We start from the raw sequence: 10,677 nt of genomic DNA on the forward strand, positions 1-10,677 counted from the left end.
GGGCAGGGGGATTAGTTTGGGATTGATACAGGGCTATGGGGAGAGAGCAGGGCAGTGGGATTAGTTTGGGATTGATACAGGGCTATGGGGAGAGAGTGGGGCAGGGGGATTAGTTTGGGATTGATACAGGGTTATGGGGAGAGAGTGGGGCAGGGGGATTAGTTTGGGATTGATACAGGGCTATGGGGAGAGAGCGGGGCAGTGGGATTAGTTTGGGATTGATACAGGGCTATGGGGAGAGAGTGGGGCAGGGGGATTAGTTTGGGATTGATACAGGGCTGTGGGGAGAGAGTGGGGCAGTGGGATTAGTTTGGGATTGATACAGGGCTATGGGGAGAGAGTGGGGCAGTGGGATTAGTTTGGGATTGATACAGGGCTATGGGGAGAGAGTGGGGCAGTGGGATTAGTTTGGGATTGATACAGAGCTATGGGGAGAGAGTGGGGCAGTGGGATTAGTTTGGGATTGATACAGAGCTTTGGGGAGAGAGTGGGGCAGTGGGATTAGTTTGGGATTGATACAGGGCTATGGGGAGAGAGTGGGGCAGTGGGATTAGTTTGGGATTGCTCTCGCAAAGAGCTGGCACAGACACGACGGGCTGAATAGAATCTTTGCGTGCTGTAAACATCAATGATTCTGCAGTTTGTCAAATCATAGAATCATAGTATGATCAGCACAGAAGAAGGCCATTTGGCCCATCATGCCTGTGTCAGCTCTTTGATCGAACTATCGAATTATTCCCACTCCCCTGCTCTTTCCCCATCGCCCTGTCGATGTTTTCCCTTCAGGTATTTATCCAATTCCCTTTTCAAAGTTATTTTTGAATCTGCTTTCAGGCAGCGCGTTCCAGATCATAAAAACTCGCTGCGTAAAAAAAATGTTTCCTCATCTCGCCTCTGGCTCTTTTGCCGATCGCCTTAAATCCGTGTCCTCTGGTTACCGACCCTTCTGCCACTGGAAACAAATTCTCCTTATTTACTCTGTCAAAACACCTTTTATGATTTTGAACACCTGTAGAGTTTTAGTTGGTTTAGTGGGCGGTGATATTGCCCATCAACCCACGGCTGGGAGCTTAAGCCTTGGCAAAGAGGGATACGTTGACCATAACTGGCACTGAGATGCACTCCTGCAGGGTTTGTGTGTCCTCCACTGTTGTAGATACGATGTTGGTGTTAAACCAAGGCTGCAATTATACCGGTGGAGCTCTACATCCCAGAAGGTTTGAAAAAACTACCTCGCTCCACTGTGCCTTAGAATCAGGTACGGCCCCAAAATTACCCTGTTGGGTTAATGTCAGTGCACAGCAGATAATGCTTCACTCAGACTGTTATCATGCTTTGTAAATTCATCACGAGACGATTATAGCAAGGCAGTTCTGCCGGTAGAAATATATATTTACCAGAATCCGTAAATTACTGGAATCCGTAGCACAATATCACAATTAGGTTGTTTAAATCTTTATGCTGTCAGCTGAAATCCAACTGTCTTGTGCTCATGACTGAACAAAGCAAAATGGGATCGTCAATGACTAATAATCGCAGCCTACATAAAAAATGCAGACCTTAAGCTGTGGTTTACACTGTAGTCACTTCGCTGAGTGAATAGTTTTCTTTATGATCCACTAATTCTTTCCTGACCCTGAAACCCGTGGTCTGATGTTAGCTAACATAGAATGACATCGAATTTACAGCACAGAAACAGGCCATTCGGCCCAACTGGTCTATGCCGGTGTTTATGCTCCACACGAGCCTCCTCCCTCCCTACTTCATCTCACCCTTATCAGCATATCCTTCTATTCCTTTCTCACTCATGTGTTTATCTAGCTTCCCCTTAAATGCATCTATGTTATTCGCCTCAACCACTCCTTATGGTAGCGAGTTCCACATTCTCACCACTGTCTGGGTAAAGAAGTTTCTCCTGAATTCCTTATTGGATTTATTCTGTCAATTTCCACTTAATCTTCTGCCAATTTTCCCCTCTTCCTGACTCCTTCCCATGGAACGGGTCCTCAAGCAAGTTGGACACTGATGTAGGATTGGTAGCTATTCTACCATGAGGGGGGCTCCGCTATCACGCCCAATCCTACCCTTGTTCAATGTTCACACACATGCACTTTCTAGCAAGGCACGATCCAAGCTGGAGATCTCCAGCCAGGAGCACTGGGCCCACTGGCCTACCGATACCCAGCTAACTCAGCACAGACTGGCAATCGGACCTGCGGCCCTCTCGGTCTGTATGCCTCAGTACCATCGGGGAGAAGAATTTTTGTTTCTGCTTTTATTTCTTTTTGCTTTCAGTATTTTCTTCCATTTATTTTTCTTGCATTCACTATTTTTTTATATATATATATATATATATATATATATAGCTCTCTGCGTTTCTGGCCTGACTTGGGTTTCTGTCAGTTTTGTGTAAATATTTATTTTCTATCGATCGTGGGAAAGTAGTGGAAATGGAGAATCTATTCTTAGATTCAAGGGAGTTTCAGTCACCCTGAACCAACACTTTTTGCTTGTTTTCAGTTTACACTGAAACAAACACTAACGTTACAGTAATAAATATACTCAAAGATCGGGAATACATTTGCTTATAGAAACTTAAATGAAAAAAATATCAAAATCCTGTTTTCCTGTCATACCTCTCCTCCTACTTTTCTTTCTTCTTCCTATTTTCCTCTGTCGTATTTTTCATTAGCTTTGTCAACTTTAAGCAGCGCGCGGCCCCTTTAAGCAGCGCGCGGCCCCTTTAAGTGGGAGGCATTCACGCCTCTGTCAGAAGGTTGAGTTCAAGTCCCAAAATCTAGGCTGACAATCCCAGTGCAGTACTGAGGGAGTGCTGCACTGTCGGAGGTGTCGTCTTTCAGCTGAGACGTTAAACCGAGGCCCCGTCTGCTCACTCAGGTGGTCGTAAAAGATCCCATAGCACTGCTCGAAGAAGAGCAGGGGGAGTTCTCCCCGGTGTCCTGGGCCAATATTTATCCCTCAACCAACATCACTAAAAACTGATTATCTGGTCATTATTGGAAAATAGAAGCACGTGGGATTAAAGGGATGGTGGTAACTTGGGTACGTAATTGGCTAAGGGATAGGAGGCAGAGAACGGATGTTTTTCTGACCGGAGAGAAATATGCAGTGGGGTCCCCCAGGGACCATTGCTTTTCTTGTTACATATAAATGACCTGGACTTTGATATAGGGAGTACAATTTTGAAGTTTGCAGATGATACAAAACTTGGCAACGTAGTAAATAGTGAGCAGGATAGTAGCAGATTTCAGGAGGACATAGACAGACTTGTGAAATGGGCAGACACATGGCAGATACAATTTAATGTGGATAAGTGTGAAGTGATGCACTTTGGGAGGAACAATATGGAGAGACAGTATAATCTAAATGGTACTATTTTGAGGGGGGTGCAAGAGCAGAGGGACCTGGGGGTGCACATTCACAAATCTTTGAAGGGGGCAGGGCAAGTTGATAAGGTGGTTAAGAAAGCAGATGGGATACTTGGCTTTGTAAATAGGGGCATTGAATACAAAAACAAGGAAATCATGCTAAACCTTTATAAATCACTGGTTAGGGCTCAGCTGGAGTAATGTGTACAATTCTGGGCACCACACTTTAGGAAGGATGTCAAGACCTTAGAGAGGGTGCAGAGGGGGTTTACCAGGATGATACCAGGGATGAGGGAGAGCAAGTAGGGAGAAACTGTTCCTCTGGCAAGTGGGCCGATAACCAGAGGTCATAGATTTAATATAATTGACAAAAGAACTAGAGGGGAAATGAGGAGATTTTTTTTCTCACACGGGGTTGTTATGATCTGGAACGCACTCCCTGAAAATGTGGTGGAAGCAAATTCCATTGAAAATTTCAAAAGGCATTTGGACATGTATTTTAAGAGGACTAATTTGCAGGGATATGGGGAAAAAGCTGGGGTGTGGAACTAATAGGACAGCTCTTTCAAAGAGCCGGCACAGGTGCAATGGGCTGAATGGCCTCCTTCTGTGCTGTAAGATTCTATGATTCTATCACATTGCTGTTTGTGGGAGCTTGCTGTGCGCAAATTGGCATTTTTTTTTATTCGTTCACGGGATGTGGGCGTCGCTGGCAAGGCCGGCATTTATTGCCCATCCCTAATTGCCCTTGAGAAGGTGGTGGTGAGCCGCCTTCTTGAACCGCTGCAGTCCGTGTGGTGAAGGTTCTCCCACAGTGCTGTTAGGAAGGGAGTTCCAGGATTTTGACCCAGCGACGATGAAGGAACGGCGATATATTTCCAAGTCGGGATGGTGTGTGACTTGGAGGGGAACGTGCAGGTGGTGGTGTTCCCATGTGCCTGCTGCCCTTGTCCTTCTAGGTGGTAGAGGTCACTGGTTTGGGAGGTGCTGTCAAAGAAGCCTTGGCGAGTTGCTGCAGTGCATCCTGTGGATGGTACACACTGCAGCCACAGTGCGCCGGTGGTGAAGGGAGTGAATGTTTCGGGTGGTGGATGGAGTGCCAATCAAGCGGGCTGCTTTGTCCTGGATGGTGTCGAGCTTCTTGAGTGTTGTTGGAGCTGCACTCATCCAGGCAAGTGGAGAGTATTCCATCACACTCCTGACTTGTGCCTTGTAGATGGTGGAAAGGCTTCGGGGAGTCAGGAGGTGAGTCACTCACCGCAGAATACCCAGCCTCTGACCTGCTCTTGTAGCCACAGTATTGCTGCGTTTCCTACATTACAACAGTGACTACACTTCAAAAAGTACTTAATTCGCTGTAAAGTGCTTTGGGACGTCCTGAGGTCGTGAAAGGCGCTGTATAAAAAATTATTTTTTTCTTTTTCACTTTAAGCAAAGCCCTAGTAATCCTAGTGAGTGTGGAAGGGACAGTACCACAGTCCTGGCAACAGGCCATCAGGATACCCTGGTCAAACGTCTTCAAATAAATACCTAATACAGAACTATCAATTACCAGAACCACCACTCTTTCTTCATAAAACACGAGGATAGCAGAATTCATTCAGGCACTTGGCCCCATCATTTGGAAATGATTTGCCAAAGAACAGCCAACAGCTGCAAAGAAGGAACTTGCATCAATATAGCACTTAATCACATGTCTCAGGAACATCTCGCGATGCTTCATGTGATGAATTACAATGAAGTGAAGTCACTGTTACTGTGGGAAAGCACAGCACACAATTTGCGCACAGCAAGGTCCCACAAACAGCAGTGAGGTAAATGATCAGATAATCTGTTTTCTTAATGATGTTGGTTTGAGGGACAAATGTCAGCCAGGGGAGAACTCCACCGCTTTTCTTCAAAATAGTTCCGTGCGTTTCTTTTGAGAACAGGCAGACACAGACTCAATTTAACTTATAGAGTAGATACGGAGAATCTATTTCCTCTGGTGGGGGAATCAAGAATGAGGGAGGCACAATCTTAAAATTAGAGCCAGGCCATTTAGGAGTGAAATCGGGAAACACTTTTTCACACAAAGGGTGTCGGAAATCTGGAACTCTCTCCCCCCCAAAAGGCTGTGGACGCTGGGGGTCAATTGGAGCTTTCAAGACTGAGATGGATAGATTTTTTGTTGGGTAAGCTAGTTTAGGAAAACAGAGAGTAGGGGTTAAAGGTGGTTACTCAGTCTGGCAAAAGGTGGGAAGTGGTGTTCCACAGGGATCGGTGCTGGGACCACTGTTGTTCACAATTTACATCGACGATTTGGACTCGGGAATCGGAAGTACAATTTCGAAATGTGCAGTCTACACCAAATTGGGGGATGGAGTTAATACTGAGGAGGACTGCGACAAACATAGAAAACTTAGCATAGAAACAAAGAAAATTTACGGCACAGGAGGCCATTCGGCCCATCGTGAGATGGCACAGGAAATACAGGAAGATATTAATAAACTTGCAGAATGGGCATGTAACTGGCAAATAAATTTCAATATAGATAAGTGTGAGGTGGTGCATTTTTGTAGGAAGAATAAGGAGGCCACACACTGCTTGGATAATAAGAGTCTAAATGGGGTAGAGGAGCAAAGGGATCTGGGGGAACAGATACACAAATCACTAAAAGTAGCGACGCAGGTTAATAAGGTCATAAAAAAAGCAAATCAAGCACTGGGGTTCATTTCTAGAGGGATAGAATTGAAAAGCAGGGAAGTTATGTTAAACTTGTGTAGAACCTTGGTTAGACCCCACTTGGACTGTGGTGAACAGTTCTGGTCTCCATATTATAAAAAGGATATAGAGGCACTGGAGAAGGTGCAAAAAAGATTCACTAGGATGATACCAGAACTGAGAGGTTATACCTATCAGGAAATATTTAACTGGCCGGGGCTGTTTTCTCTAGAAAAGAGAAGACTGAGGGGTGACCTGATAGAGGTCTTTAAGATTATGAAAGGGTTTGATAGGGTAAAGGAGATGTTTCCTCTTGTGGGGGAGACCAGAACTCGGGGCCATAAATATAAGATAGTCACTAATAAATCCAATAGGGAATTCAGGAGAAACTTCTTTACCCAGAGAGTGGTGAGAATGTGGAACTCGCTCCCACAAGGAGTAGTTGAGGCGAATAGTGTAGATACATTTAAGGGGAAACTAGAGAAACACATGAGGGAGAAAGGAATAGAAGGATATGCTGATAGGGTGAGATGAAGAAGGGTGTGGAGCATAAACACCGATATGGACCGGTCGGGCCGAATGGCCTGTTTCTGTGCTGTACATTCTATGTAATTTTATGTAAGGATATCGAGAGATATGGAGCAAAGGCCGGATAATGTTGAGGTGCAGATCAGCCATAATTTAATTAAATGGCGGAGCAGACTTGCGGGGATGAATGGCCTCCTCCTGTCCCTAATGTTAAGTTTCAGCCATGCACCAGTGCGTAGCATTCCTACCTGTGAGTCAGAAGGTCATGGGTTCAAGTCGCTGACTCCATCAGACTTGACTAACCCAGACTGACACTCTGGGTGCAGTACTGAGGGAAGAGCTGCATTGTTGGAGATGCCGTCTTTCGGATGATAGATGTTAAACCGCAGCCCTGTGTGTGTGTTAAACATCCCATGGTACGATTTCAAGGAAGAGCAGGGGAGTTTTCCCCAGTGTCCTGCCCAATATTTATCCCTCAACCAACATCACCTAAACAGATTGTCTGGTCATGATCACATTGCTGTTTGTGGGCCCTTGCTGTGTGCAGATTGGCTGCTGCGTTTCCTACATTACAACAGTGACCGCACAGACTCAAGGCACTGAATTGCCTTATTCCTGTTCCTATGTTTAGATCTGAAGACAGTCACGTCCGATAATGCAGCATTTCCTCAGCACTGTATTGGAATATCGGCTTAGATTAAATACTGAAAGTGTGGAGGGAGTGGGAGCTGCTGACTGGATTGTAACATCGCAGTTCTCAGGTCAATTTACAATTTTAATAAAAGGTTTAGATGAAGAGGCATAGCCCGTAGTGTGATGATTGAAAAGAACTGGGGGAAGAGGACAATCTGTATATAAGGAGCACTGGTTGAATGATGTCTAGCTCGGATTTGCAGAAAGCTAACGAGTTTAAAAGAATTTTTTTTTAAAAAAAACACGTGAAACCTATTTTTGATGCATTTTGATTTGCGACACTTTGAGAAGCACTTTTTGATTACGACACGTAATTCAGGCTGGAAGCATTGTGAAATGAACTGTGCACTTGTCAATTCACTGATTGCCCAACGATATCTTCACAGTTTACCCATCCCCAAACCCTCTCTTTGTTCCGACTGACCGGAGGATTTTTTTTTAAAAATCCACTTGAAATTTTCTCTCCTAGTCCTTGCCCGGGGCACAGTTTCACGGACACTGGTGGCTCTCCGAAATGACCATACTTCATAGGCGAGCCTGGTCTGCGGCGGGTAGTCTACTTGACCAGAAGATGCGGCACGGCCTGGCCTCGTCCTTAACCCGACGTCCACCCACACGCGGTCTCTAGCAAGAGACACCCGGCAGTGATTCAGAGCGGGGGCTACTCACAAGCTACAGGGTCCCGGCTCCCTAAATGTGCAGCACTCAGTGGCCGAATATCTACGAGGGAGGGGCCTCCAGCTCATCCGCTGCAAGTTTGTCGGAACAGCCACGGAAAAACGGTACGGACTCCCCGCGGAGATTTACACCTCCCTTTAATTTCAACTGACCACAGACACAGGTGGGCCAAACAGAAGTGGGGCTCTAACAAAATAGAGGGGTAAAAAACCATAGGTTAAAAACATTTAACATTAATACGTGATTTAAAGTTGGATTCAGAAGGGCAGAGCCCTGCGATAACGACCTTTACAATCAATGTACAAAGGAATGTATTCCACCCAGAAAAAGTATGGCAAAAGGAGATTTTTTTTAATACATTAATTACATAAACGTGCTGCCAAGTAGCAAATACGTCTTTAAGAATTAATTTTAGAATCAAAATATTTTTCCCTTTTTAAGCAGTCTCAGCTGTGAGTCAGTTGGTAGCATTCTCAGTTTTGAGTCAGGAGGTCGTGGGTTCGAGTCCCACTCCAGAGACTTGAGCACAAAATCCAGGCTCACACTCCCAGTGCCGGTACTGAGGGAGTGCTGCACTGTTGCAGGTGCCGTCTTTCGGATGCGACGTTAAACCGAGGCCCCGTCTGCCCTCTCAGGTGGAAATAAAAGATCCCACAGCCACTATTTCGAAGACGAGCAAAGGAGTTCTCCCTGGTGCCCTGGGCTAATATTTATCCAACATCACTAAAAACAAATTATCCGGCCATTTATCTCACTGCTGTTTGTGGGATCTTGCTGTGTGTAAATTATCTGCTGCGTTTCCTACATTACAACAGTGACTACACTTCAAAAATACTGCATCGGCTGTAGAACTGTAGGGCGCTTTGGGACATCCTGAGGTGGTGAAAGGCACTGTATTAATGCAAGTCTTTCTTAAATAAAAATCCTAAGCATTCCAATCTATATTCTACAGCAGGAATGCCCCCGAGAGAGGAAGTGAGGGAATGTTCGGCTCTTTCTTCCCCCCCCCCCCCACCCCCCCTCTTTGAAAGTTAGCTGCAGCCCCCTGTCCTCTCCCTGCCAAGCACTGAGCTTACCTCCCTGTGATAAGCTGACTCCTGGACGGGGTGCAGATGGGCTGGATGTAATAGTTCTCCAGTTTAACCCCTTCCGCCGCCAGTCTGTCCATGGTCGGGGTGAAGATGTCCGAATTGTGGTACCCGATATCGTGGAAGCCCTGATCGTCCGCCAGGATGAAGATGATGTGGGGTTTCTCCCTGGTGACGGCGCCGTCACCTTCCATCGCCGGCCCCTTCTTTCCACTTAACCCGGGTTTCATCCAGTCCCAGGACAAGTAGCCAAAAGACAGCAAACTCACCAAGGAAAAGCCGGTCAGGGAATAAACAGCCATGGCTTTGCCCGGGTTCACACTCCAAGCATTTCTGCAGGAAACTTTAAAAAGTTTGGAAAGTTTTCTGAAACTTTTCCAAAAAGTTTTCTGAAAGTTTTCCAAAAAGTTTTCAGAAACTTTTCTAACGGTTCCTTTTGAATTTTCTCGACAGCAAAAGACTTTCAAAGGTTTGATTCAACCCAATCCTGACTCTGGGTCAGATATTTACTCCCTCTTGGCAGAGATAAAGTGCGCTGCATAATGACTGCAAGCTCTGTGCCTTGAGCCCGTGTACTATCCCGCCTTGTATCAGCGGCGCACCTCACCCGAGCTCGCTGTGGGACCGCCCCTTCCTCCAGAACCCCGCCCCTTCTCCTCTCTGATTGGCCCGTCCGCGTGGGCGGGGGCCGGGCCTCCCGTTCCTATTGGGTGACTGCGCTGCCAGTCACCGCGGCCGTGCATTCATTCATTCACTCGCTCGGTTGTAAGGTTAGGTTGAGTTTCAGCTGTGCAAATACTGAGTGTCCTGTTCTCCCAAATTCACATCTGTACGGAATGTGCTGCTGAGAAGAAGATCCTTCTATATTACACCCAGATCTGGACTCGGAGAAACTAAAAATATATTTAAATAGACTGATAAAATGAAAAGTGCCATTCGACTCAAACTTATATTAAAAAAAAAGTCCTCAGTTCTATAAGTTCTTGGAAAGCTCAGCTCCTGACCTTTCTGATTGTGGCTCAGGAATCCTATAAACTATAAACCAGTTTACAGACCTTGGTAGCACTCTCTGTACGTACACTGTGTGGAACTGAGCTGTGTATTACACACAATTAATGGAGAAACTGACATTTCTGCAGCTCCTTTCACAACCTCAGGACATCCCAATGCGCTTTGCAGCCAATGAATTACTTTTTAAGAGTGTAGTCACTGTTGTAATGTAGGAAACGCAGCAACAGATTCTCGCACTGCAAGCTCCCACAAACAGCAATGTGATAATGACCAGATCACCTGTTTTTTAGCGATGCTGATTGAGGGATAAATATTGGCCCAGGACACCGGGGAGAACCCCCCTGCTCTTCTGTAGTGTCCGTGGGATCTTTTACATCCACCTGAGAGGGCAGACGGGGCCTCGGTTTAATGTGTGATCTGAAAGACGGCACCTCTGGCAGTGCAGCACTCCCTCAGTACTGCATCGAAAGTGCTGGCCTAAATTATGTGTTGTGCTCCCTTTACCCAATATGGCAGTTGGCGCACTTCCTGGCTGCCGTTTTGGGACCTTAGTTGGCCGTGTAATACCTGAAAAACGAGTGCTATGC

The 10,677-nt window shown here is 46.0% G+C and overlaps 1 protein-coding gene across 1 annotated transcript in view; it reads right to left on the bottom strand.

The window, feature by feature from the left end:
- The window catches only part of LOC137332273 (arylsulfatase I-like), a 36,338-nt gene extending 26,867 nt beyond the window's left edge, over window positions 1–9,471 (bottom strand). The window contains exon 1 of the mRNA XM_067995979.1: window positions 9,068–9,471. Within this exon, the coding sequence (XP_067852080.1) occupies window positions 9,068–9,381 (314 nt within the window). The 5' untranslated portion in view covers window positions 9,382–9,471. The remainder of the gene's footprint in view (window positions 1–9,067) is intronic.
- Between the last annotated feature and the right edge of the window lie 1,206 nt (window positions 9,472–10,677).

This window comes from Heptranchias perlo, chromosome 14 (genome assembly GCF_035084215.1).
Source record: "Heptranchias perlo isolate sHepPer1 chromosome 14, sHepPer1.hap1, whole genome shotgun sequence".
Classification (NCBI taxonomy): domain Eukaryota; kingdom Metazoa; phylum Chordata; class Chondrichthyes; order Hexanchiformes; family Hexanchidae; genus Heptranchias; species Heptranchias perlo.